The sequence below is a fragment of the Netta rufina genome, assembly GCF_964035555.1.
Source record: "Netta rufina genome assembly, chromosome: 31".
NCBI classification, from domain to species: domain Eukaryota; kingdom Metazoa; phylum Chordata; class Aves; order Anseriformes; family Anatidae; genus Netta; species Netta rufina.
Window position 1 is genome coordinate 2,320,791 of NC_140155.1, and position 27,031 is coordinate 2,347,821.

At 54.9% G+C, this 27,031-nt stretch overlaps 4 protein-coding genes across 6 annotated transcripts; all 4 read right to left on the reverse strand.

The window, feature by feature from the left end:
• Positions 1–5,095: 5,095 nt before the first annotated feature.
• LOC311220423 (butyrophilin subfamily 3 member A3-like) lies at positions 5,096–9,438 on the reverse strand. 3 transcript variants are annotated; one of them, XM_084303943.1, is made up of 11 exons: positions 9,087–9,438; positions 8,328–8,675; positions 7,563–7,844; positions 7,329–7,433; positions 7,031–7,051; positions 6,808–6,831; positions 6,696–6,716; positions 6,582–6,602; positions 6,437–6,457; positions 6,246–6,278; positions 5,096–6,069 (listed from the first exon to the last, which is right to left on the reverse strand). In XM_084303943.1, exons 1-11 carry the CDS (start codon positions 9,184–9,186, stop codon positions 5,438–5,440), a joined length of 1,608 nt encoding a protein of 535 aa, XP_084160069.1. In that variant the 5' UTR covers positions 9,187–9,438; the 3' UTR covers positions 5,096–5,437. The 3 variants fall into 3 exon arrangements, with proteins under 3 accessions (XP_084160069.1, XP_084160071.1, XP_084160070.1); XM_084303945.1 differs by lacking the exon at positions 8,328–8,675; XM_084303944.1 differs by lacking the exon at positions 6,437–6,457.
• Positions 9,439–12,859: 3,421 nt separating this feature from the next.
• LOC311220366 (butyrophilin subfamily 1 member A1-like) lies at positions 12,860–18,318 on the reverse strand (the record flags this gene model as incomplete). The annotated part of the gene is made up of 9 exons (XM_084303872.1): positions 12,860–13,488; positions 13,856–13,876; positions 13,986–14,006; positions 14,822–14,842; positions 15,046–15,150; positions 15,280–15,561; positions 16,271–16,618; positions 17,030–17,129; positions 18,025–18,318. 9 exons carry the CDS (start codon positions 18,316–18,318, stop codon positions 12,860–12,862), a joined length of 1,821 nt encoding a protein of 606 aa, XP_084159998.1.
• A 2,114-nt stretch (positions 18,319–20,432) lies between these two features.
• LOC311220367 (butyrophilin subfamily 1 member A1-like) lies at positions 20,433–21,305 on the reverse strand (the record flags this gene model as incomplete). Its single annotated transcript, XM_084303873.1, has 2 exons — positions 20,433–21,061; positions 21,239–21,305. 2 exons carry the CDS (start codon positions 21,303–21,305, stop codon positions 20,433–20,435), a joined length of 696 nt encoding a protein of 231 aa, XP_084159999.1.
• Positions 21,306–21,415: 110 nt separating this feature from the next.
• Positions 21,416–26,726, reverse strand: LOC311220368 (butyrophilin subfamily 3 member A2-like; the record flags this gene model as incomplete). Its single annotated transcript, XM_084303874.1, has 8 exons — positions 21,416–21,450; positions 21,570–21,590; positions 21,689–21,709; positions 21,814–21,834; positions 22,217–22,321; positions 22,451–22,732; positions 23,485–23,832; positions 26,711–26,726. The coding sequence occupies 8 exons, from the start codon at positions 26,724–26,726 to the stop codon at positions 21,416–21,418; spliced, it is 849 nt and encodes a 282-aa protein (XP_084160000.1).
• Positions 26,727–27,031: the final 305 nt, after the last annotated feature.

Consider the following 27,031-nt stretch of genomic DNA (forward strand, 5'->3'; position numbering starts at 1 on the left):
AATGGGACCTTTTAAGATTTTTGTGCCATGCACCAGGGACAATTCAACCTCAGGACCACGCGGGGAGCTTGCTAAGGGTGCGCAAAAGACCTGCCACCAGGGGGACCCCACGCCATAAAAAGACTCCTTTCCAAACGAATCACATTTTTTCAAAACTTTTTTCCTGCTTTACACACTTGCTCCTGCACTACACAGGCCCTCTCTACTCTGATTCTGCTTTTGGCACACTCAATATTGCTTGTTTCTTTGCTTTTCCACCCTTACCTTGCAAATTCCCAAGAGAAATATCAGCAGGACAAGAAGGCAGAATGATGGATATGGACAGCAAGGGAGAAGACTGAAAGGGGATCTTTCTGTGCATGATGCTAATTAGGAATTTCTTTAGTAATTAGGGATTTCTACTTAATCCACAGCCAGAAACTTAGCTGAGAACTTGGCTCAAATGCCAAAACCCTTGTGGTTGGTTCAAACACCCCAAACATGGTTTGCAGCTTGAGCAAAACTGCTGGTATTGAATTGAGTTAAAACCAAAAATTTGGGGTTTTGCTAGATGGGTCTGGGAGGCTCCTTTGGGCTCACAGTGCCCTCTCCTGACAGCTGGGTGATGCAGCCCATGGGCTTCTCTGGCCAGGAGACGTGAGTTGCAGGTCCGGGAGAAGAGTACGCAAGATGGCAAGATGACTCAAGTTGAGCATTAGGGCACTGGGATGGGCAATGAAAGGTTTGGGGTTCTGCTCATCACAAGGTGATGTGTGGATGTTGATCCCTAGGTGGATAATGACAGGTACAGACTTGATTTGGGCTGTTCCTTGGTTGCTTTCCAGTCAGTGTTCGGGAGCAGGGTTGCATCCAGGCAATGTTTTGAGGCTCTAAAGATGGACCCAAGTTATTGTGCTTCTTAGGAACTTCTGATCTTAAGGGCAAGACAACACCAAAAAAGGAACAGAGTTGCTTTGTCATCAGATGACCCAGATAAACTTCAATCTCATCATTCTGCAGGTTTCCCAGATCTTTTATTGTCTTTGTTGCTCTTTTCTAATGAAATTTCATTGTGGGACTGGGTAGCATCAGTACTAAACCTTTTAGCTTAGTTTCCTGCTGGTTTTCTAGATGGTATTGGCATTCTTTGTCAAGCTGAGCTGCTCCATCTAAGAAATAATGAAAGGCAACGATTCAGGCTTGAAGTACAGTGGTGCCCATTAGCAGACAAGAGGACAAAAGTCACCCGTTCAGATGCGCAGCCCGCTGGCCTTTGTGTAGTGCTGCCCACTCCAGCTCTGTCCTTGAGCATCCTTTCTTGCTTTGTGTGCCCCTAGCCCTTCTGCAATGTTCTGCTCTTGGAGGAGATGTTCAACTGGTTGAAGTCTCTGCGTTAACAAGAGGCAGCCCATTACCTTGTGAGTGTGGCAGATTTTTCTCCAAGTAAATAAAACTCACTTGGGTGAGATGCACCCAGGCCATCTGCCAGGCCTGGGTCACAACCTGTTCTCCTTTCTCTGTTTCTCCAGCCTTCCTTTTCCTCCTGCTCCATACTGCCAGAATCTGTTCAGATGGGCACTTTCTGCACTTCTCATCCACTCTCCCTGCTGTTTGGCTTTTCTGTCTTTTTGAGAAGTAGTCTTGGAGGCTGATTCCTCTCTTCAAGCTTACTATGCCCTGGGACGTGTATCTGCCTTCTGAATCACCTGGACATCTCTTGAGTGATGAGTCTGGGTGTAGATACTGCTCTGGAAAGACGCAGCTCTTCCCTCCTCAGAGAGCCCTGGGCATGTGGATTTTCTTTTCGCTTTGCAGAGGGCTCAGGTATAAGATCACAGCCATGTTCCCTGTGATGAGGCTTCGTGCGTGGCTGTGCTCTACCCAGTAGTCCACTGCTGTCTAACTGAGCAGTCTTCCCAGCGTACAGCCCTGGGCTGCTCATTCATCTGGAGCAAGGGGAAGAGGCTTGGATCCCTGACATCGAGACCTCTGAGGACGAAGAACCGGTGAGACCCCTCCTGAGGCTGTGGGCGAGGAAGAGGAAGCGGTGGAAAAGCTGCCGAGATGCAGCAAGTTCCTCCGGCTCCAATTCATCCTACTCAGGTAAGGGGCTTGTTTTCTCCCCTGAGCTGGGGACACCCACTGGGACATGTCCACACACCAGGCATCACTCCAGGCCACCCACAAGCAGGACTGTAGTCCCATACTGGAAACGGGGAGAGTTGGGAGAAGGGGGAGCGGGCATGCAAGGCCATAAGAACCCTTTGAGCTTTGTCATCCATAAATACCTAATAACTCTCCTTAGAGAGGTGTGCTGCTGCTTCTAGATCAGCTTGGCCTGGTAGGATGAGGCCTGACAGCACTTCTTGGTGATGCTTTTCTCCATCCTTCCTGCAAGCCCCCTACCCTGAACGTTGAGGCTGGTGGTGAATTCCCTCCTTTTTATGGTTCTCCTCCAGGGAAAAAAATGTGGGGGGTCCTGTCCTTCATTCTTCTGTCTTTGTTCCCACTTCCCCAAGAAACTTTTCCATTGTTGTTCTGGTTTCTCTCCCTCTGTCCTGGCAGGTGATGGGTTGACAAGCGAGACGGAGGACAGTTCACAGGAGGAAGAGGGAGAGTGGGTGGAGCTGCGTGGTGAGACCATGAGGAATCCCAAAGATGGTACTTCCCTGGGTTATGAGCACCACAAGAGCCACTCGGGACGGAGATCGGCTTCCTCCAGCCACAACGGGAGGAAGCATCCACACAAGAGCTCATCGAGGATAGAGCTAGGGCAACACAAGCACGCGTGCAGGAAGTGTGGGAAGAGCTTCAGCCGTGGCTCATCCCTCAACCGGCACCAGAGGGTCCATGTGGGGGAGAAGCCTTTCGCGTGCTGCAAGTGTGGGAGAAGTTTTGTGTGCAGCTCCAGCCTCAAAGACCACCTGAAAAACCCCTGCCAGGAGAAACCCTACAAGTGCCCCAAGTGTGAGAAGCGCTTTGTGTCCAGCAGCTCTCTCCAGAAGCATTGCAAGCTCCACCACGAGAGCAACGTGTACCAGTGCTCTGAGTGTGGGAAAAACCTCACTTCCAACTCCGCTCTTCTCATCCACCACAGGATACACACCGGCGAGAGGCCCTACAAATGCCCCGAGTGTGGGAAGAGCTTCATGGCCAACAAGTCGCTTAGCAAGCACCGCAAGAGCCACACAGAGGACGGGATCTTTGTCTGTCCAGACTGTGGGAAAAAACTCACTTCCAACTCAACTCTCATCATCCACCGGCGCATACACACGGGTGAGAGGCCCTACGAGTGCCCCGAGTGTGGGAAGCGCTTCATGGCCAACAAATCGCTCAGCAAGCATCGCAAGAGCCACCTGGAGGAGGGGACCTATAAGTGTCCCCAGTGCAGGGAAAGCTTTACAAAGAACTCAGCCTACGTAGCCCATCTCAGGACCCACCAGGGTCAGCCCCCTTATCACTGCTCCGACTGCGGGGAAGCCTTCTTTGAAAGCTCGGCGTTCAACCAACACCGGAAAAAGCACTTGGTAGGGAAACCCTATCAGTGCCCTGACTGCGGGATGGGCTTCACTCTTCCCTCAGCCCTCCTCCTCCACCAGAAAAGCCATGTGGGGCCCAGGCCCCATGTCTGCTCCGACTGCGGGAAAGCCTTTCGGGAGACCACGTCCCTCCGCAGGCACCAGCGCATCCACACGGGTGAAAAGCCCTACCAATGCTCGTACTGCGAGAAAAGCTTTCGGGCCAGCTCCACCCTCATCATCCACCAGAGGATCCACACTGGGGAGAAACCATACAAATGCACCAAATGCACCAAGTGCTTCATGTCCAGCTCTTCCCTCATGAAGCACCTGCGGACACACCTCCGGAAGGAGCTGCACAGTGAGTGAGTTGGTTTGGCCCAGCCCTTTCTTGGGGGCCTTTGGGTCTCCATCCCCATGACATCGCAGCTCCTCCACATCCCATCCATCCTAGAACTTGAGTTTCGCTGCTGCTCGTGCCTTCAGCTCTGAGAATAACTTTTACTGTTCCTTCCAAACAACCCTCTGAAGATTACATCTGTGAATTAAGGAGGACCAGGCATGCAGCTGTTGGTCATGGCACAGCTTCTCGTAGTGCTTAGGGAACATGGTGGTCAGTCAGTTCCCAGTTCCGGGATGACTTTGGGGATGGTGGGAGCCCAGTGGGATGGAGGATGATGGGGATTGTGGTGGTGGATCTCCACTGGAATTGAGGACAATGGAATTTTGGGAGATGGGACCTTGCTGGAAGGAAGATGGGTTTGGGGATGATAGGGTCTCAGTAGGATAAGAGATGAGGGTTTTTTGAATAGTTAGACCCCACATGGATGGAGATGGATGATGGGGTTTGCGGACCACTGCTACTGAATGCAGTGTCTTCCAAATGCATTTCCTTCCCCAGTTTCCCCACTGTGTCTGCTCTTGATTTTAATGCTGCAATGTTTAGAATAAATTTCCCAATGAATTTGGTTTGAGAGTGTCAGCTTCTTTGTCATGCTTGCTTTAAGAGGAGGTGCAATAAAGTGGAGCTGGTTTTCTGGGAGCACAGGTTTGCTATTGATTCCTGACGGTTGGGGGAAGCTGGGGTGGCCCCATGGCTCCTGCATGCCCATCTCATGAAGAATTTGGGCGCTGGGAAGTGAAACGACTGCAGCAGGATGGGTGCTGAGGCATGGAGGTGGCTTGCAAAGACTTGAGGGAAAGCTGCAAAGCTGAGGCCAACTGCTGTCTCTGCTTGGAGAATTTCCAAGAGTTCGTGATACCCCCTGTGGGTACAGCCTCTGCAGAGCCTGTGTGATGGGAGGCTAGAAGCTCTTTGGGTTCCCCCAGGGTAGGGCAATGACCCAGCTGGGACAAGTGCACCCGGGTTTCAGCTGAGGAGTCATGGGGAGCTGGAGCATAGGTTCCTCCTGGCTCTGACTCCCAGGACCAACACCAAGGAGACGGTCTGCTGCAAGACCTCTTCCCAGACAGAAAAGCCTCAGAAAAGACAGCATCCAGGAAATGCCACTGCCAGACTCCATCTTTCTGTGCAAAACTTTATTTGTCACAGCCCTGCTCCAGAGGAGGTAACACAGAGCCCCCACAGGCTGCTCATGCTCAGTACCATGCACAGAGCAAGGACCAACCCCGAACTAGGAGGCAAAGGTGGCCTGCAATGGCCAGCAGCACACGGTGACCACATCCCTTGCCCTGGGGTCTGCAGGCAGTGCTAGCAGAGGGGAGAGGAGCGTGGAGAGCTGCTGCGGCCCCTGTGCTGCCCGCTGGGGCTCAGAGGCAGGTTGACACCTGTGGGTACCAGTAGGGCTTGTGCCCCAGCACAGGAGTCACGGGCAGGGCAGAACTCAGGGGCTGCAAGGGGCCTGGTCCCTGCTTGCAGCATCCCAGCCCTCCTCCAGCAGCAGGGAGGAACACAGGAGAGCCCCTGGCCCCACTGCCCCTCATTCCTGTGCTGCTCCTGCAGAATCAAGGAGAGGTGATGCAGGAGTGGCTGGAGAAGGGCAGGAGCCCCCCAGGGCTGGGGACACGGTCTGGGGGTTGCTGTCCCTCAGGCACAGCTGAATTCCCTGTGTCCACAATAGGAACCAGGGACGGATGGGCTTTTTATCGAAGTTGGCTGCTGTGAAAGTGAAGATCTCAACTCCGTTGTCAGCGTTGATAAAAGACACGTGCTGCTGGGTGCAGTCCAGACAGACCCAGATCCTCGTGGGGACAGGGGACATGGACAGGGTAGTGCGAGGAGATGTGAGAGACATGAGCTGTCCATCATACTGCACAGCCCAGATCCCTTCTTCAGGGTTCATTTTGAGCACCCCCTTCCTCTTCACAGATGCCCTGGCCACCCCCACAGCCCAGCAAGAATTACTTTCTCTCGCCGCCTCCCCCTCCACCTCCACCTCCCACCAGTGCCTCCCATCTCTGAACTCCTCATAGCCCAGCACGCAGCACCGAATGTCAAATCTCTCATCTGTGTCAGGAATGTCCTTCAATTCACTTTCCCATCTCACACTCCTTTGGTCCTCCGACAGGACGAGCTCACGATGAGCCGTGTCTGCATCCAGGGTCACCTTCACTGCAGGGACAGAAGGAGCCAGGCCATCAGGGGCAGAGCTCGGCCCTGGGCAGGCTTTCCCCAGCTCGGGGCCAGGAGCTGCCCCACGGGGAGGAGATAGGGCACCTCTTCGCTCCTGAACATGCCCCAGCAAGGGAAGGAGAAGCACCTCAGTGGGCAACTCAGTGCACACCTACCTCTGTTTTGAGGCACGAGACACCTTCTCCATGCTGGAAGGAGAGGGGAGAGCTGGTCACAGCCCATGGCCAGTGTCCAGTGGGTGTGGGCAGGGTGAGGGGCCAGCCCTGGGCTGCTGTGTCGCAGCTGCCCACCCTCCCCTGCACATCGCCTTGGTGATGCCCTGGGGCTTAAATGCAGGGACACTCACCCAGCTCTGCAGCTTGTTCCTCTGAAAAGGAATATAAGAGCTATGCATTGATGAGAGGAGTCAGGTTCTTATCATGTGGCTGCTACAAAGGAATGACCCCCAGTTCCTTCAGTACTGGGGTGAGGGGGCAGGGAAAGATACTCACTCAGTCTTTCAGCTTTTTCTTCTGGAAAAGCATAAGGAATACATGATCAGAGAGAAATACTTCTCATCCCATGTCTACACCGCAAATTCTTTCAGTTCATGGATGGACACTCACCTATCTCTGCAGCTTGTTCCCCTGGAAAAGAAAGAGAAAAGAACGTACGGTCAGAAGGGAGTATGCCAATGGGAAGACACCAAATGCCTTCTCTTAGTGGAAGGAGACTTACCCAGCTCTGCATCCTTTTTCGCTGCTATAGAAAAGCAAAAGGAATGAATGGTCAGAGTGGAGAGACTTTCACTTGGCACTCCCCACTCCCACCCCAGGCTCCAGCTGCTCCTCCAGCACCCCCAAGCCACCAGCACACAAGCCCCCAGAGCCCACCCAGACCAGGCCCTCCCGCAGGGACACCACTTCCCCAGGGGCTGGGGGCAGGGACTGCAAGGACTCACCCAGCTCTCGGCTCTGTGCCACTGAAAAGCAAAGGCGGAGGAAGAGGTGGTGAGCAGAGCAGCTTGGTTGCTGGGTGGGAACATGTGCAGGGGGGCTGCGCCTTGCCACCAGCCCCACGCTGCAGCCATGCTCCCTGGCCTCCCACCCAAGACCATCCTAAGGCCTTTGGCATCCTCAGGAGAACATTCCCTTCCTCCTCCTACCCAACTCCCTGGGCCAGGGCTCAGCCCCGCTCCACACCCAGGGGGGTCCCTGCAGAACACCTCCCTGCGCTCCATCCCTGCGCTGCCAGCTTACCTTGCTTTCGGAAGAGATAAACTCCGAGGCCAATGGACACAGCCAAAAGCACGAGGACCAGAGCCAGAGCCACCTTCCAGGGCTGGGCATTGTGGAAGAAGGGATCTGAGAAAAGGCACCAGGAAAAGGGCTGCGTTTACATGCCCGCAGGTGGAAGAGCAAGACCCAGACTTCTCCTGGGTCGGGACAAGTGCAGGGGCCAGGAACACCTCACCCTGGCTGTGCCATTTGTACCTGCGATGTGCAGGGATGATTCCCATTCCTGCTGGAGGCGGCTGTTCCTGACCACACAGGACAAGGGCCCCTCCATGCTCCCGGTCATGATGACGGTGCCTTCAATTTCAAAGAGCCCCTCCTGGTCCTGGGAATGTGTCTGGGAGACCGAGGGCAGGTGCTGCCCGCGAGCATCCCTCCACAGCAGCTGCGGCAGCGGGTACCAGCCGGCCGATCGACACAGCACCCGGACGCCTCCGGCCTCGTAGCCCCCGAGGTAGAGGTGGGGGTCAGCGCCTGTGGCTGAGGGAAGAGCGTGTGGCTGGGACTTGACTTGGGGATGGATTCGGTTCCAAGGCAAAGACCCCATCTGCTCCCATGCCAGACCCAGCACAGACCAGTCATGTTCACAGGGTCTCAGGGACCGGGCACTCCATGGAGCCACTCTCACCCCTAAACAGCACCTATTGTTGGCACAGCTGAAGGACCTGCTCAGCAACCTTTGCCCACTGCCCACACAACAGCATGGGGATGGAGTTCAAAGAAGGCCCCGGAGACTGAATTAAATCATTGCATTCATGCAGCTCTTTCTCAATAAAAAGCCTGCAAGGGCACAGGTGTACTCCTTGCTGGAAAAGTGCTCACCAGCAGAGGAGAAGCCCCATCACACTCTACAGTTTGCAAGGCCTCGTAGATGGCCATGAGGATGGGACAGGGTCCTGGGTGGAACACAGAAGCCCAGGGACACCTGCACCATCCCTTGAATGCCTCACACCAGACACTAACCTGACAACTCTAGCTCCACAACTGCTTCGTCATAAGCATCAACATTTTTCACAGTGCAGATGTACAGGCCATCATCAGAGGGTCTCAGCCCCGTGATTCGCAAGTCCAGGCTTCCAGCAGAGAGACCATCTCTGGCCAACTCTGTCCTCCCAGCATATGCCCCCATCTGCTCCCCATACAGGTCCTCTCCATTGCGGTAGTGGTGCACTGTCTCAGACAAATCATCCCGAATCCACCTGACCTCCAAGCTGTGAGCATCGCGTTGAGGGGACAAGTGGCAGGGCAGCACGACATCCTGCCCCACGGTGGCAGTGAGAGGCTGGCCTGGTCCCTCCACTCTGAGCTGGGCTGGGCAATGGAGAAGGGCACAGAAAGGCGGTGAGACGTTGCCATCGTAAATTTAGGGGCTGTGAGTGACAAAGGGTAAGCTGTGCATGAGATGGTGCGTGCTGCGTCCCCCGTATCCCCTTGGAAACCACCTGGGAAACAGGAGAGGGCGAGGGAGGACATGCAGGAGAAGGAGGTGTGCTGGGAGTGGGAGCCCTCTCTGCAGCATTCAGGCAGGTGAAGGAGACACAGAAAGGGCAGGCAAGGCAGCGCCCGTATTGTGTGAAAGAACCAAAGTGAAAGTGAAACCCAGCTGCCAGGGCTGATTTGTGGGCTAGGGCTCCCTCTGCTCCACAGCCTCTCCTCTACCCTATGGCAGCACGTCTGCTAGGCCTAGGGGGGAGAGCCCCCAGCAGTCCCGCAGTATCCTACCTGAGCCGAGCTGGAGGAGGAGCAGAGTGACGAGGGAAGTCAGGAGGCCCCTGGCATGGCCGGTGAGGCTGGGGTGGCTGCAGCCCCAGGGGAGCCCCATCTGTGCTGTAGCGGGAGCAGGAGCTGGGGGCAGAAGTAGGGGCAGAAGAAAGAGGGGACCGAGGGGCTTCAGGTACCACAGGCAGATGGGGAAGGAGTCACCTTGGGCCCGGACACAAATAGCCACAGCCAGCAGCACCTTGGGCAAGGCGCAGAGCCTGTGCTTATCACAGGCTGGGGAAAACAGCAGGCAGCCCCCAGGGGTTCTCCTCCTGGGAAGCCCCACGGAGAGGTCTCTCACCACACCCAGCCGAGCTGCAGGAAACACAGGGGTATGCCAAAATTCCAGATCTCCTACGCAGTTCCGGACTGCAGTAAAACTCTGGGAGGAGCTTGGACATTTGGGGGCTGGGAGCAAGAGGCTCCAGAGCGTAGCGGAATCAGAGGCTGCAGGGAAAGTGGCACAGCTGTGTGCTGAGACAGGGAACAAGGGAAAGCATGCCTATATTGCAGGTTTCAGCTAACCCAGGGATTATGTTGTATATCAGCCTCAAGGACAGGACTGAGCTAGGGAGTACGAGGACAGGATGACCCTAAAAGATTGAGACAGGGAACAAGGCAAAGGATGTTGATTCTGTAGTTCTTAGCTGACACAGTTGTGTGTTAACCACAAGGAGAGGGCAACCCGAACGATAAGGGAGTCAAAGACTGCATGCATAGATAATGAAGCCAGCAAGAACTGGCTTGACTGCTGACGTCTGTAAAAGAAAGGAAAGATCAGAAGTTTAGCAGTGAGGAAGGCTTCTGTCCTACATCAAAAGACCAGCAGAGTACACTGGACAACCGCCTGAGGACTCTAGTGTGCATGCAGATAGGGGTGGAAACCTATGTGAATGATTTATTGAGACCTGATGAATATGTAAGAGACTTGCAGGAAATGAAATGAATATGCATATATCCCATCAATATAAACACCCTGGCAGTAACCATTGGTATGCATGCTAGGGGGAGCGATCCCCCTTGCACCCAGTACTGTAATAAACGTACCTGCTTTATAACTCTTTAGGAGTTGTGAAGTTTGATTTCCATGCCTAAGTGCTGAGTGCCGTGCTGCCACCCCTTGCCCAAAGTGGTGCAGGCAAAGAACCAGCCCCACTCCTGGCTCTGCCCATGCAGAGGAGGAAGAAATGGGCAGACCATTTGCCCTCTGGCAAGAGAAGCCCTGTTGCAGCAGGGTTGGGGCTTGGGCATGGAAGTGGCTTCCGAGGACCAGAGGGGCAGCTTCTGCATGCAGCCAGGATGATGACATGGATGACCTGTTCCTGAAGGAACTAAGGCATGCATCTTGATCTGCTGCCCTTGTCATTAGGGGGAAAGATTCAAATGGCCAAAGCTCAATTAGAGTTGAAGCTTAACAGTATTGTTAACTCACAAACACTGAGTTTGTGTCTGACACTGAATTGGGAGGAGATGCTGGCTCTGTCAAAGGTGGAGAGGCCTTGCAGAGGGATCTGGCCAAAGGGGAGAGCTGGGCATCCACCAGCTGTGGGAAGTTTAACAAGAGCAAGTGCCGGGCCCTGAACCTGGGCAGGGGCAGCCCCGGCTGTACGGACAGCGTGGGGGGCGAGAGGCTGAAGAGCAGCCCCCAGAACGGGAGCTGGGGGTTGTGGCTGATGGCTAGTTGGATGTGAGCCAGCAGCGGGCCCTGGCAGCCCAAAGGGCCAAGCGTGCCCTGGAGTGCTTCAGGCACGGCACTGCTGGCCGGACGAGGGAAGGGATCGTCCCGCTCTACTCAGCCTGCTATGGCCTCTCCTCAAGCACTGTGTGCAGCTGTGGGCACCGCAGCAGACGAAGGGCGTGAAACTGTGCAAGAGCCTCCAAGGGAGGGCTACAAGGACGACGAAGGCTCTGCAGGGCAAGGCGTGTGAAGAGCGGCTGAAGGTGCTTGTCTTTTTGAGTGCAGAGCAGAGGACATACAGGGGAGGCCTCGTGGCAGGCCACAGCTTCCTGATGAAGGGAGCGCAGGGGATCTGCTCTCTGGGGACAGTGACAGGGCTCGAGGGAACGGCATGGAGCTGCCACCGGGGAGGGTCAGACCTTCTTGGAGGAAATCCAGGAGCTGGTGATACCCCCTGTGGGCACAGCTTCTGCAAAGCCTGTGTGATGGGAGGTTGGAAGCTCTTCAGGTGTCCCCAGAGCAGAGCAATGTCTAGGTGTACTGTGTTTATGTGGCATGGTTTTGGTATTGGGGTCCATAGGGGTGGCTTCTGCGAGAAGAGTCCTGAAGCTGCCCCATGTCAGATAAGGGCCCCACCACAGGCCAGAGCCAAGTCAATAAACAATGTTGTTTGTGCTCCTGTGAAAGCACATTTTAAAAAGGGAAAAAAATAAAAAAAAAAAAAAAAAGAAAAAGGAAAAAAAAAAAAAACACAAAACACTTCTGCTCAACAGCAGATTGAGAAAGGAATGAGAAACAGCCCTGAAGACACCAAGATCAGTGAAGAAGGTGGGCAGGAGGTGCTCCAGGCACCGGAGCAGAGGTCCCCTGCAGCCTGTCATGAGGCCCATGGTGGAGCAGGGTTCCACGCTGCAGCCCATGGAGGAGACCACGGTGGAGCAGGTGGATCTGCCCTGAAGCAGGCTGCGGCCTGTGGAGAACCCCTGCTGGAGCAGATTCCAGTCTATGGAGAGGAGCCCAGGTAGGGGCAGAGGGTCTGGGGGGAGCTGCTGCCTGTGGAGGATCCGTGCTGGAGCAACTTGCTCCTGATGGATGGACCCCGTGGTACGGACCCATATTGGAGCAGTTCTTGAAGAGATGCTCCCTGTGGGCAGCCCATTGCGGGATCAGTTCGGGAAGGATGGCATCCTGTGGGAGTGACCCCACATGGAGCAGGGGCAGAGAGTGACCAAGAAGGAGCAGTGGAGAAAAACCATCAGGGACTGGATGCAGCCCTCATTCCCCTGTGCCCCTCGGGGGGAGAAGGTGAAAGAAGGTAGATATGGGGAAGGTGTTTTGGGTGCCTTTCCTTTTTTACTCACTTCTCTAGGCTGTTGGTAATACACCATAAATTTTATTCTCTCTCTACTCTGAGTCTGTTTTGCCTGTCACGATAATTTTTGACTGAGCTCCCCATGCTTATCTCAACCGTTGAGCCCTTGGCACTGTATTTTCTCCACCTTTCCCTGGCTCTGACTCTCAGGACCAACACCAAGAAGACAGTCTGCTGCAAGACGCCTTCCCAGGCAGCAAAGCCTCAGGACACAAAGCACCCAGGAAATGCCACTGCCAGACTCCATCTTCCTGTGAAAAACTTTATTTGACACAGTCCTGCTGCTGCTGGGCCTTGATGTGCTCCACAGGAGGTAACACAGAGCCCCCACAGGCTGCTCATGTTCAGCACCAGGCACAGAGCAAGGATCAACCCCAACCTAGGAGGCAAAGGTGGCCTGCACTGGCCGGCAGCACACGGTGACCACATCCCTTGTCCTGGGGTCTGCAAGCAGTGCAAGCAGAGGGGAGAGGAGTGTGGAGAGCTGCTGCAGCCCCTGTGCTGCCTGCTGGGGTCAGAGGCAGGTTGACACCTGTGGGTACCAGTAGGGCTTGTGCCCCAGCACAGGAGTCACGGGCAGGGCAGAACTCAGGGGCTGCAAGGGGCCTGGTCCCTGCTTGCAGCATCCCAGCCCTCCTCCAGCAGCAGGGAGGAACACAGGGCAGCCCCTGGCCCCACTGCCCCTCATTCTTGTGCTGCTCCTGCAGGACCAAGGAGAGGTGATGCAGGAGTGGCTGGAGAAGGGCAGGAGCGCCCCAGGGCTGGGGACACGGTCTGGGGGTTGCTGTCCCTCAGGCACAGCTGAATTCCCTGTGTCCACAATAGGAACCAGGGACGGATGGGCTTTTTATCGAAGTTGGCTGCTGTGAAAGTGAAGATCTCAACTCCGTTGTCAGCATTGATAAAAGACACGTGCTGCTGGGTGCAGTCCAGACAGACCCAGATCCTCGTGGGGACAGGGGACAGGGGCAAGGGGGTGCGAGGAGAGATGAGAGGCATGAGATGACCTTCCAGGTAAAGCAATGCCCAGATCCCTCCTTCCGGGTCCATGTTGATCAACCCCTTCCTCTCCACAGATTCTTTGGCCACCCCAATAGCCCAGCAAGAATACATTTCCAGCTCCCCGTCCACCTTCACCTCCCACCAGTGCCTCCCATCTCTGAACTCCTCATAGCCCAGCACGCAGCACCAAAAGTCAAATCTCTCCGGTGTGTCAGGCACCTGCTGCCGTTCCATTTCCCATCTCACACTCCTGTGGTCCTCTGAAAGGACAAGCTCAGGATGAGCTGTGTGCGGATCCAGGGTCACCTTCACTGCAGGGACAGAAGGAGCCAGGCCATCAGGGGCAGAGCTCAGCCCTGGGCAGGCTTTCCCCAGCTCGGGGCCAGGAGCAGCCCCACGGGGAGGAGATGGGGCACCTCTGGGCTCCTGAACATGCCCCAACAAGGGCAGAAGGAGCACCACAGAGGGCAACCCAATGCACGCCTACCTCTGTTTTCTGGCAGCATAAACCTTCTCCATGCTGGAAAGAGATGAGAGAGCTGGTAACAGTCTATGGCCAGTACCCATTGTCTGTGGGTAGGGTGAAGGGCCAGCCCCGGTCTGCTCTTTCCCAGCTGCCCACCCTTCAGTGCATGTTGCCCTTTTGTGGCCTTAGGGCCCAAGTGCAGGGACACTCACCCAGCTCTGTAGCTTGTTGATCTGGAAGAGAAAGAGAAAAGCAACGCAGTATGAGAGGGGACAGTTTCTCATTCCAGGGTTGCTAAGAAGTGCAAAACCAATTTTCTTCAAGTTGTGGAGGGAGACTTACCCAGCCTTTTGCATTTTTCCTCTGGAAAAGCAAAAAAAGAAAAGAATGATCAGAGGGTCAAGCTCATCTCATGTTTAGCCCCTGAATAGACTTCGATAAGAGATGGAGACTCACCAAGCTGCCTAGCCTGTTCCACTGGAAAAGGAAGAGAAGAGTAAAGCAATATTAGATAGGAGAACGTCTTATCCCTTTGCTTCACCCATGGGAAGACACCAGATCGTTGGGCTTAAGAAAGAGACACTCACCCAGCTTTGCATCTTTTTTCACTGGAAATGGAAAACAAAATAATGCATGATCAGAGAGGACACATACTCATCCTATAGGTTATTCCATGAGAAGACACCAGATTTCTTTGTTTTGTTGAGTGGACACAGACCTCTTTGTTCCCAAACTGCGGGGAGGGTGGGGGAGGTGGGGTGGTGCTGCCTAACAGTCAGCAAGACCCAGCTTTGAGCAAGGCTCATGCATGTGGAGCAGTAAGGACAAACACTTGTGCAGCTCTCTGCACGGTGCCACCAAAACACAAGGGGAAGTGAATGGGGATGTGTGGAGGACATCCCTGTCCCAGAAGCATCATGGCAGAGCGGGGCAGCCCCGTAGCTCGCTCCCCGTCCCCACCTTGATCCCCCTTCCTTTCAGCCATCCTAGCCATGTCCTGTGTCCTATGCCCAGGGCAGCCCCAGCCCCAGCACTCCCCACTCCCACCCCAGGTTCCAACTGCTCCTCCAGCACCCACGAGCCACCAGCACACAAGCCCCCAGAGCCCACCCAGACCAGGCCCTCCCGCAGGGACACCACTTCCCCAGGGGCTGGGGGCAGGGACTGCAAGGACTCACCCAGCTCTCGCCTCTGTGCCGCTGAAAAGCAAAGGCGGAGGAAGAGGTGGTGAGCAGGGCAGCTTGGTTGCTGGGTGGGAACATGTGCAGGGGGGCTGCGCCTTGCCACCAGCCCCACGCTGCAGCCATGCTCCCTGGCCTCCCACCCAAGGCCCCTTGCTCCAGACCCAGGTGGGTCCCTGCAGAACACCTCCCTCCGCTCCATCCCTGCGCTGCCAGCTTACCTTGCTTTCGAAAGAGATAAACACCGAGGCCAATGGACACAGCCAAAAGCACGAGGACCAGAGCCAGAGCCACCATCCAGGGCTGGGCGTTGTGGAAGAAGGCAGCTGAGAAAAGGCACCAGGAAAAGGGCTGTATTTACATGCCTGGGATTAGAAAAGCAAGACCCAGACTTCTCCTGGGTTGGGACAAGTGTGGGGGCCAGGAACACCTCATCCTGGCTGTGCCATTTGTACTTGCGATGTGCAGGGAAAATTTCCACTCCTGCTGGATGCGGCTGTTCCTGACCACGCAGGACAAGGGCCCCTCCACGCTCCCGGTCATGATGACAGCACCTTCGATTTCAAAGAGCCCCTCCTGGTCCTGGGAATGTGTCTGGGAGACCGAGGGCAGGTGCTGCCCGCGAGCATCCCTCCACAGCAGCTGCGGCAGCGGGTACCAGCCGGCCGATCGACACAGCACCCGGACGCCTCCGTCCTCGTAGCCCCCCAGGGAGAAGTGGGGGTCAGTGCCTGTGGCTGGGGGAAGAGTGTGTGGCTGGGGCTTGACTTGGGGAGGGATTCCTTTCAAGACAAAGACCCCATCTGCTCCCATGCCAGACACAGCCCTGCCCAGCCATTGTCACAGGGGCTCTGGGACAAGGCGCTTCACAAACCAACCTTCACCCGCAAACCACCATGGTTGGTGCTAGAACCGGCGAGCAGGGCTGCACAATGCCATTGGCCCCAAATCACCCAGAAAACTCAGGTGCATGGCTTCAGCACCTCCAGGCAGCGTCTCTGCATCAAGCCGTGCTTTTCAAAGAAGCCCCAAGACTTCCAGACAATGTCTTAGTTCTCCGCCAGGAGAAAAAGCAAAAGCAAACAGAGGTCCAGCTGCTAAGAGGTCTTTTCCCTGCTTCAGATGTTGTCTGTGGTCCCAATACTGGCACAGCCTAAGGAGGTGCTCAGCAGCCCATGCCCAGTGCCCTCAGAACATTATTGGACACAGTTCATTGGAACACAGAAAACGATCAAAAACAACTCAGCCTTGCAAATCTGTCCCAAAACCAACCTGCTGCAGAATGGGTGTATACCTTGCTGGTCAAGTGCTCACATACTGAGGAGGTGAAGCACCATCATGCTAAACTCTCCGACAGGTTTCATCGATTACTATGAGGATGGGACAGAGGCCTAGGTAGGGCACACAATCCCAGGGACAAGTGGATGCATCAACTCAGCCACTAACCTGTCACATCCAGATCCACAATAATTTCTCCATAATCATCAGCATCTTTCACAGTGCAGACGTACTGGCCATCATCAGAGGGTCTCAACCCAAAGATATGCAAGTCCAACCTTCCATCAGAGAGACCATCTCTGACCAACTCTGTCCTCCCAGAATATGTCCACATCTGCTCCCCATACACGTCCTTGCCATTGCGGTAGTGGTGCACTGTCTCAGATATCGTGCGTCGAATCCACCTGACCTCCAAGCTGTGAGCATCACGTTGAGGGGACAAGTGGCAGGGCAGCACGACATCCTGCCCCACGGTGGCAGTGACAGGGTGGCCGGGTCCCTCCACTCTGAGCTGGGCTGGGCAATGGAGAAGGGCACAGAGAGGCAGTAAGATTTTGCCATCGTAAATTTAGGGGCAGTGAGTGACAAAGGGCATGAGTTGGTGTGTGAGTTGGTGCGTGCTGTGTCCCCCATGTCCCATGGGAAACCACCAGGGAAACCGGAGAGGGAGAGGGAGGACGTGCAGGAGAAGGAGGTGTGCTGGGAGTGGGAGCCCTCCCTGCAGCATTCGGGCAGGAGAAGGAGAGCCATAAATGGCAGCCAAGGCAGCACCCATATTGTGTGAAAGAACCAAAGGGAAAGTGAAACCCAGCAGGGGCCGAGCTGTGGTCTCGGGTCCCCCCTGCCCCATGGCCACCCCCTCGCCCCACAGCAGCACGTCTGCTAGGCCCAGGGGGGAGAGTCCCCAGCAGCCCCACAGGATCCTACCTGAGCCCATGCGGAGGAGGAGCAGAGTGACGAGGGAAGTCAGGAGGCCCCTGGCATGGCTGGTGAGGCTGGGGATGCCACAGCCCCAGGGGAGCCCCATCTGAAGAGAGGTCCCCCAGGGGGCAGGCGGCCCCCCAGGGTTTTTTCTCCAAGGAAGACCCACTAAGATGGACGTCCCTCACAGCACCCAGCAGAGCTGAAGGAAGCAGAAGGCTACGCCCAATCTTCCCAACCTTTGCCCAGTTCCTGGCTGCAATAAACCGCTGGGAGCAGCTCTGCCCCTGGGGCAATGGGGACAAGTGTCTGAGGAGCTCTGCAGGGCTGGCACCGCCTTCAGCCAGGATGAGGGGCTTGTCCCCAGCAGGAGCCTCTCCAGACCTCCAGGGAAAGCCAGTTTCTGAGCTCGTTCATCTCCACCTGTCTAGAGAGGAATGAAACTGTGAGCAATGGGACAATATAGAGAGATGGCAGAGCAGAGCTGAGTGGGATTGGAAGCTGAAGTAATGGGGTGCAGTTGGATGCCGAGCCCGGAGCTGCCACCCTTTGCCCAGGGTGCTGAAGGCAAGGAGCCAGCCCCGCAAAGGGCTCAAGTTAAGCAGGGACAGGAGAGGGTTGCCCCAGAGGGGCAGGGATCTTCTTCTCAAGCTTAGGCAGCTATTGGAAGTTTATGTGCAGCTGGGGGTTGTGGCCAACAGCAAGTTGGATGTGAGCCAGCAGCGGGCCCTGGCAACCCAAAGGGCCAAGCATGCCCTGGGGTGCCTCAGGCATGGCACTGCTGGCTGGCCGAGGGAAGGGATCGTCTCGCTCTGCTCGGCCTGCTGCGGCCTCGTCTCGAGCACTGCGTGCAGCTGTGGGCACCGCAGCAGACGAAGGGCGTGAAACTGTGCGAGAGCCTCCAAGGGAGGGCTATGAGGACGGCGAAGGCTCTGCAGGGCACGGCGTGTGAGGAGCGGCTGAAGGCGCTTGGCTTGTTGAGCCCAGAGCAGAGGACATACAGGGGAGGCCTCGTGGTGGCCCACTGCTTCCTGATGAGTGGAGCGGAGGGGCAGGCGATGGTCTCTGCTCTCTGGGGCCAGTGACAGGGCCCGAACGAATGCCATGGAGCTGCCACAGAGGAGGGTCAGGCGGTCTGTTTGGAAAACATTCTTCTCCGAGAGCGTGGGAACAGGCTTCCAAGGGACTTGGCCATCTCCCTGAACCTGTCGTAGCTCAGGGAGCATTTGGAGAAGGCTCTCAGGCACAGGGTCTGATTTTTTGGGTGGTCCTGTGTGGAACCAGTAGATGGACATGATGGTCCTGGAGGGTCCTTTCAAACTGGGGCTCATAAGTGATTCTGTGATTTTGGCTGAAGGCTGAGGCCACCTGCTGCCTCTGCTTGGAGGACTTGAAGAACCAGTGATGCCCCCTGTGGGCTCAGCCTCTGCAGAGCCTGTGTGATGGGAGGCTGGAAGCTCTTTGCATACTCCCAGGATAGGGCAATGACCCAGGTGTGACAAGTGAGTCCCAGGCAGTAGCTGGTGAACCAGGGGTAGTTGGAGCTTAGTTTCCTCCTGGCTCTGACTCCCAGGACCAACACCAAGGAGATGATCTGCTGCAAGACTGTGTAGTCATTGGTCCCAGCCAACATGGGTTCACAAGGGGTAGGTCCTGTTAAACAAATTTGATTTCCTTTACAATAAGATCACCCATGGAGTCAATGAAAGGAAACCTGCTGTTGTGATCTTTTTGGATTTCAGGAAAGCTTTTGACACACTTTCCCATAGGATCCTACTGGACAAAATGTCCAGCATACAGCTAAACAAAAACATCATACGATGGGTGAGCAATTGGCTGATGGGCAGGGCTCAAAGGGTTGTGCTAAATGGGGCCACATCTGTCTGACTGACGATCACCAGTGGGGTCCCGCAAGGCTCCAGTTTAGGGCCAGTCCTCTTCAATATTCTTATAAATGATTTGGATGTAGGACTAGAAGGTGTTTTGAGCAAATTTTGCCGATGATACTAAACTTGGAGGAGTTGTGGACTCTGTTGAGGGTAGGAAGGCCTTGCAGAGAGACCTGGACAGATTGGAGAGCTGGGCGATCACCAACTGCATGAAGTCTAACAAGAGCAAGTGCCGGGTCCTGCACGTGGGATGGGGCAACCCTGGCTATATGTGCAGACTGGGTGACGAGATGCTGGAGAGCAGCCCCACAGAGAGGGATCTGGGGGTTGTGGCTGACAGAAAGCTGAACATGAGTCAGCAGTGTGCCTTGGCAGCCAGGAGGGCCAACTGTATCCTGGGGTACATCAAGCACAGCATTGCTAGTCGGTTGAGGGAAGTGATTGCCCTGCTCTGCTCTGTGCTGGTGCAGCCTCACCTCGAGTACTGTGTGCAGTTTTGGGCAGCTCTGTACAAAAAGGACTTCAAACTGTTGGAGACTGTCCAGGGTAGGGCGAAGAAGATGGTGAAGGGCCTAGAGGGGAAGACGGACGTATGAGGAGTGGCCTAGGTCCCTTTGCCTGTTCAGCGTGGAGAAGAGGAGGCTGAGGGGAGACCTCCTTGTGGTCTACAGCTTCCTCAAGAGGGGTACTGAAGGGGCAGGAGTCGATCTCTTCTCTTTAGTCACCAGTGATAGGACCTGTGGGAATGGTGTCAAGCTGAGGCAGGGGAGGTTTAGGCTAGACATCATAAGAGGTTCTTAACTGAGACGGTTGTCACACACTGGAACAGGATCCCCAGGGAAGCAATCTCTGAACCAAGCCTGTCAGAGTTTAAGAAGCATTTGTACTGTGCACTTAGGCACATGGTCTGAATTTTTGGGTAGACCTGTGTGGTACCAGGAGCTGGACTCAATGATCCTAATGGATCCCTTCCAACTTGGGATATTTTATGATTCTATGATTCTATGATTCAAGATGACTTCCCAGGCAGCAAAGCCTCAGGACAGAAAGCACCCAGGAAATGCCACTGCCAGACTCCATCTTCCTGTACAAAACTTTATTTGCCACAGTCCTGCTGCTGCATCTTGCATAGATGTGCTCCAGAGGAGGGAACAAAGAGCCCCCACAGGATGCTCATGCTCAGCACCAGGCACAGAGCAAAGATCAACCCCAAACTAGGAGGCAAAGGTGGCCTGCACTGGCCAGCAGCACACGGTGACCACATCCCTTGCCCTGGGGTCTGCAGGCAGTCCAAGCAGAGGGGAGAGGAGCGTGGAGAGCTGCTGCAGCCCCTGTGCTGCCCACTGCAGTTCAGATGCAGGGTGAGAGCCGTGGGTGCCAGCAGGGCTGGTGCCCCAGCACAGGAGCCCTGTGCAGGGCAGAGTCCAGGGGCTGCAAGGGGCCTGTCCCCTGCTTGCAGCATCCCAGCCCTCCTCCAGCAGCAGGGAGGAACAAAAGAGAGCCCCTGGCCCCACTGCCCCTCATTCTTGTGCTGTTCCTGGAGGATCAAGGAGAGGTGATGCAGGAGTGGCTGGAGAATCACAGGAGCCCCCCAGGGCTGGGGACAGGGTCTGGGGGGCATTGTCCCTCAGGCACAGCTGAATTCCCAGTGTCTCCACCCAGAACCAGGGGCGGATGCTCTCCCCATTGAAGGAGGCTGCTCTGAAAGTGAAGATCTTGACCCCATTGTCAGCATTGATAAAAGACACCTGCTGCTGGGTACAGTCCAGACAGACCCAAATCCTTGTGGGGACATGGGACAGGGACAAGGGCGTGCGAGGAGATGTGAGAGACATGAGCTGCCCCTCATTGTACTGAATAGCCCAGATGCCTTTTTTTGGGCTCCTATTAATCCACCCCTTCCTCTCCACAGAAGCCCTGGCCACCCCAAAGGCCCACCGTGAATACTTCAGCCTCTCTCCCTCCACCTCCACCAACCAGCAGTGCCTTCCCTCTGTGAACTTCTCACAGCCCAGCACACACAACCGAACGTCAAATCTCTCCGGTGTGTCAGGCACCTGCTGCTTTTCGGCTTCCCTTCTCACTCTCCTGTGATCCTCTGAAAGGACAAGCATGGGATGAGCTGTATCTGGATCCAGGGTCACCTTCACTGCAGGGACAGAAGGAGCCAGGCCATCAGGGGCAGAGCTCAGCCCTGGGCAGGCTTTCCCCAGCTTGGGGCCAGGAGCTGCCCCACGGGGTAGGAGATGGGGCACCTCTTGGCTCCTGAACATGCCCCAGCAAGGCCAGGAGAAGCACCTCAGTGGGCAACCCAAAGCACACTTACCTGTATTATGAGACATCAGAAACCTTCTCCATGCTGGAAGGAGAGGGGAGAGCTGGTCACAGCCCATGGCTGGTGCCCAGTGGGTGTGGGCAGGGTGAGCGGCCAGCCCTGGGCTGCTTTCTCCCAGCTGCCCACCATCCCCTGCACATCGTCTTAATGTTGCCCTGGGGCCCAAGCTCAGGCACACTCACCCAGCTCTGTAGCTTGTTCCTCTACAAATGAAACAGAAAAGCAATGCATTGATGAGAGGAGTCAGCTTCTCAGCAAGTGACTCCGACAGGGCAAAGACCTCCAATTCCTTCTGTATGGGGTGAGGAGAAGATGGACTCACCCAGTCTTGCAGCTTTTTCCTCTGGAAAAGAAAATCATGAGGAATGCTTGATCAGAGGGGAAAACCTCTCATCCCATGTCTATACAGCAAATTCTTTCAGTTCAGAAATGAACACTCACCTATCTCTGCAGCTTGTTCCACTGGAAGAAAAAAAAAAAAAAAAAGAGAAAAGCAATGTATGGTCAGAGGGCAGTATGCCCATGGGAAGACATGAAATGCCTTCTTTTTGGGGAAGGAGACTTACCCAGCTCTGTGTCTTTTTTTACTGGAAAAGGAAAGAAAAGGCAATGCATGGTCAAAGTGAAGAGCTTCTCATCCCATTGCTGCTTCCACAGCTAGATCCCAAATTTCTTTCCTCTCGTGAGTGGGCACGAGCCACCTCATTCCCAGATTGGGAGGGACTGGACATCTGCAGGGGGGCTGCAGCCATGCTCCATGGCCTCCCACCCAAGGCCCCTTGCCTTCTCCCCTGCCTTCCTTGCCCAAGGCAGAGGTCCACGACGATCCTAAGGCCTTTGGCATCCCCAGGAGAACATTCCCTTCCTCCTCCTACGCACCTCCCTGGGCCAGGGCTCAGCCCCGCTCCACACCCAGGGGGGTCCCTGCAGAACACCTCCCTGCGCTCCATCCCTGCGCTGCCAGCTTACCTTGCTTTCGAAAGAGATAAACACCGAGGCCAATGGACACAGCCAAAAGCACGAGGACCAGAGCCAGAGCCACCTTCCAGGGCTGGGCATTGTGGAAGAAGGGATCTGAGAAAAGGCACCAGGAAAAGGGCTGCATTTCCATGTGTGCAGGTGGAAAAGCACGACCCAGACTTCTCTCAGCTTAGGAGAAGTGCAGGGGCCAGGAACACCTCACCCTGGCTGTGCCATTTGTACCTGCGATGTGCAGGGATGATTCCCGTTCCTGCTGGAGGCGGCTGTTCCTGACCACGCAGGACAAGGGCCCCTCCACGCTCCCGGTCATGATGATGGCACCTTCGATTTCAAAGAGCCCCTCCTGGTCCTGGGAATGTGTCTGGGAGACCGAGGGCAGGTGCTGCCCGCGAGCATCCCTCCACAGCAGCTGCGGCAGCGGGTACCAGCCCGCCGATCGACACAGCACCCGGACGCCTCCGGCCTCGTAGCCCCCCAGGGAGAGGTGGGGGTCAGCGCCTGTGGCTGGGGGAAGAGCGTCTGGCTGGGGTTTGACTTGGGGAGGGATTGAGTTCCAAGGCAAAGACCCCATCTGCTCCCATGCCAGACACAGCCCTGTCCAGCCACTGCCATAGGGGCTCAGGGACCAGGAGTTTCACAAAGCAGCCCTCAGCAGAAAAATACCGCAGGTAGTGGTGGAAGCAGAGAGAAGTCTGCACAATGCCAGTGGCCCCAAATCACCCATAAAACCCAGGTGATCAAGATCAAGATCAAGTTGATCAAGATCAAGATTCATCACTTCCAGGCAGTGTCTCTGCACCAAGCCTTGCTGTTTCAAGAAGCACCCAGACTTTCAGAAAACGTCTCAGGTCTCCCACAGCAGAAAAATCAAAAGCAAGCAGAGGTCCAGATGCTCAGAGGTCTCTTCTCTGCTCTAAGCTCTGTGTTTGGTCCCCTCATTGACAGAGCTGAATGTTCTGCTCAGCAGCCTCTGCCCAGTACCCTCAGAACATCATTGGGATGGAGTACAAAGAGGCCATTGAAACTGAATAAAACCATCTCATCTGTGTAGTTCCCTCTCAATAAAAAGCCTGCAGGGGCACAGGTGTGCTCGTTGCTGGACAAGTACTCACAGAGTGAGGAGAAGAAGCCCCAACAGACTCAACAGTTTGAAAGGCCTTGTAGATGGCCATGAGGATGGGAAAGGAGCCTGGGTGGGACACACTAACCCAAGGACAACTCTACTACCCCCTGGCAGCATCACCCCAGCCACTAACCTGACACCTCCAGATCCACAATAGCTTCGTTATAAGCATCAGCATCTTCCACAGTGCAGACGTACCGGCCATCATCAGAGGGTCTCAGCCCCGTGATTCGCAAGTCCAGGCTTCCAGCAGAGAGACCATCTCTGACCAACTCTGTCCTCCCGGCATATGCCTCCATCTGCTCCCTGTACAGGTCCTCTCCATTGCGGTAGTGGTACACTGTCTCAGAGATATGGTCCCGGATCCACCTGACCTCCAAGCTGCGAGCATCGCGTTGAGGGGACAAGTGGCAGGGCAGCACGACATCCTGCCCCACGGTGGCAGTGAGAGGCTGGCCTGGTCCCTCCACTCTGAGCTGGGCTGGGCAATGGAGAAGGGCACAGAGAAGCGGTGAGATTTTGTTATCAGGGCAGTGAGTGGCAAAGTGCGAGCTGTGTGTGAGTAGGTGCATGCTGCGTCCCCCGTGTGCCATGGGAAACCACCTGGGAAACCAGAGAGGGAGAGGGAGGGCGTGCAGGAGAAGGAGGTGTGCTGGGAGTGGGAGCCCTCTCTGCAGCATTTGGGCATGTGAAGAAGAGCCAGAAAGGGCAGCCAAGATAGCACCCATATTGTGTGAAAGAACCAAAGAGAAAGTGAAACCTAGCAGGGGCCGAGCTGTGGTCTCGGGTCCCCACTGCCCCACGGCCACCCCCTTGCCCCACAGCAGCAAGTCTGCCAGGCCCGGGGGGGAGAGCCCCCAGCAGCCCCACAGGATCCTACCTGAACTCAGACGGAGGAGGAGCAGAGTGACGAGGGAAGTCAGGAGGCCTCTGGCATGGCCAATGAGGCTGGGACAGCCACAGCCCCAGGGGAGCCCCATCTGAGAGAGAGGTCCCCCAGGGGGCAGGTGGCCCCCCAGGGGTTCTTTTGCAAGAGAGCCCCACCAAGATAGACGTCCCTCACAGCACCCAGCAGAGCTGAAGGAAGCAACCAACTTTCCCAACCTTTGCCCAGTTCCTGGCTGCAATAACCCTCAGGGAGCAGCTCTGCCCCTGGGGCAATGGGGACAAGTGTCTGAGGAGCTCTGCAGGGCTGGCACCACCATCCCATCGTAGCTGGGTGCCCAGTCCACCACCTTCAGCCAGGACGAGGGGCTTGTCCCCAGCAGGAGCCTCTCCAGACCTCTAGGGAAAGCCAGTTTCTGAGCTCATTCATCTCCACCTGTCTAGAGAGGAATGAAACTGTGAGCAATGGGACAATATGGAGAGATGGCAGAGCAGAGCTGAGTGGGATTGGAGGCTGAAGTAATGGGGTGCAGTTGGGTGCCGAGCCTGGAGCTGCCACCCTTTGCCCAGGGTGCTGAAGGCAAGGAGCCAGGCCCGCTCCCTGCTCAAGCCAAGCAGGCACAGGAGAGGGTTGCTCCAGAGGGGCAGGATCTTCTTCTCAAGCTTAGGTGGCTAAGGGAAGTTTATGTGCACTGGAAGCAAGGTTGGGCAACGTGGGAGGACTACAGAGATGCTGTTTGCCTTTGTAGGCAGAAAATTCAAAGCTCATTTTGCGTTGAACCAGGACAATACTGTGAGGGGCATTAAAACAGACTATTAAAAATATGTTAAAAGCAAAAGGAATATCAGAGAAAGTATTGGTCTTGATTAGGATGGTCACCTCTGTTAGAAATGGCTCATTCTTCAAAATAGGATTAAATAAAAAAATAGGATTTATTAAAAGAATAGAGGTAAGCAAACAGCGCTGGGTGCACCGGGAGTCTCTGCTCCACCAGGACGCACACCACTTACATCAAATAGCTGAATTTTATGCTCCTAGACTAATACATATTCATTACTACTTCTAAAAAAACAGGTTATTATAATTAGCTTCCGGGGTCCAATCCCTCCTACTGGAGCATGCACATCAGTCTCCAGTGGTCCCTCTGGGGGTCTTTAGGGGTCTTTCATGCTGAAGGCTCGTAGTCTTCCTCTCCAAGTTTTTTTCTCGTCCTTCCCCTTTGTACTCCTTTGGCACCGTATCAAGTTTATAGAACATCCCCTGCAGGTCTTGTCTCCCAGCCATCCTTCAGTTTCTTTTTTCTTCTTCTTAATCTCTTGGCCACCTGGCCAGGTATCAGAGGCCTGCACAGTATCCCACAACAGTCACTAGTTGTTATCAGTTGTTCTGAAACCCCCAGACATCAAAGACTTCATACAAACACAAATAGCTTTCTTATTGACACTTCACCAGTAACTAAAACATTCTTCACCAGCCATTCACAGGGACAGACACACCTATAGCAGTGTTAAGTTAATCTCGAAGAAAAAAAAAAAAGGCTGTAACTGTTAGAAATAGAAGTTCGGATTAACAAAAGCAAACAAGTTCATAAATTTGAGGAGTATTTTCTGAAGACTTGATAAATTGACTAGAATGAGGGGGAGACTGGGACACACTGCATCTGTGGTTCAAGAATTAAATTGCCTGTGCAGGGCCCAGAGGCAGTCTGGACTGATCTTTGCTGACACGAATTGTTAAAACATTCCTAACACTGTTCACATAAGTCCTGCCCTTTCTTGGAAATTGCATGACTGTATATCACCGTACCATAAATAAGTACTCCTTATCTTGCTTAGGTATACATGTTTGTTGGAATTACCCCCCGCATACCCAGTGCTGTTCATAAAGAGTACCAGCTTTCTAATTCTCCAAAATGAACCCTGGAAAGTTACATTGCTTTTTGCATTTCAAGCTCATCCCAGTTCAGTGTCAGCCACAAACTCAGGTTTCCTTCCAGTCCTGCATCCAGGTCATTTATGGGAGTACTGAAGAGATCTGGACCCAAAATGGAGCCCTGCAGAGCTCCACTCGTGACTGGCCGCCAGCCTGATATCGCCCCTTTTACCAGAACCCTCGGAGCCCAACCCATCAGCCAATCATTCACCCATCATATTATGCATTTATTTGTCTCTGTGCTGGACATTTGGTCCAGATGGGTACAGTCTGGCTCCCTTTGGTCAACTGGGAGATAGACCTTGTCATAGAAAGGAAATTAAGTTTGTTGAACAGGACTTTCCCCTCATGAACACATGTGTGCTGTGACCAGTGACCATTGTCCCTCAGGTGTTTTTCACTCACCCCCAGAGCAATCCACCTAAGCTCTAGAAGAAGATCCCTGCCAATCTGAGCTGACCTTCTGCCAAAGCTGCTTAACTAGAGGCAGGAGCAGGGCTTGCTCTTTGCCCAAACCACCTTAGGTCAATTGTGGCAGTACCAGGATTAGCACCCATGTGCACACCACTCCCTGCAGCCTTTGATCCTGCTTTGCTCTGGTGTCATTTGGTCCTATCCCCCAAGGGGCAAAGTTTCTCCCAGAGGTTTATTGCAGCCAGGAACTGGGCAAAGGCTCGGGAAGCTGGGCATAACCTTATGCTTTCTGCAGCTCTGCTGGGTGTCATCAATGACCTCTTTCTCAGTGGAGCTCCCATGGAGAAGAGCCCCTGGGGGCTGCCTGCCTCAGCCTGTGATAAGCGCAGGCTCTGCACCCTGCCCAAGGCGCTGCTGGCTGTGGCTCCTTGTGTTTGGGCCCAAGGGA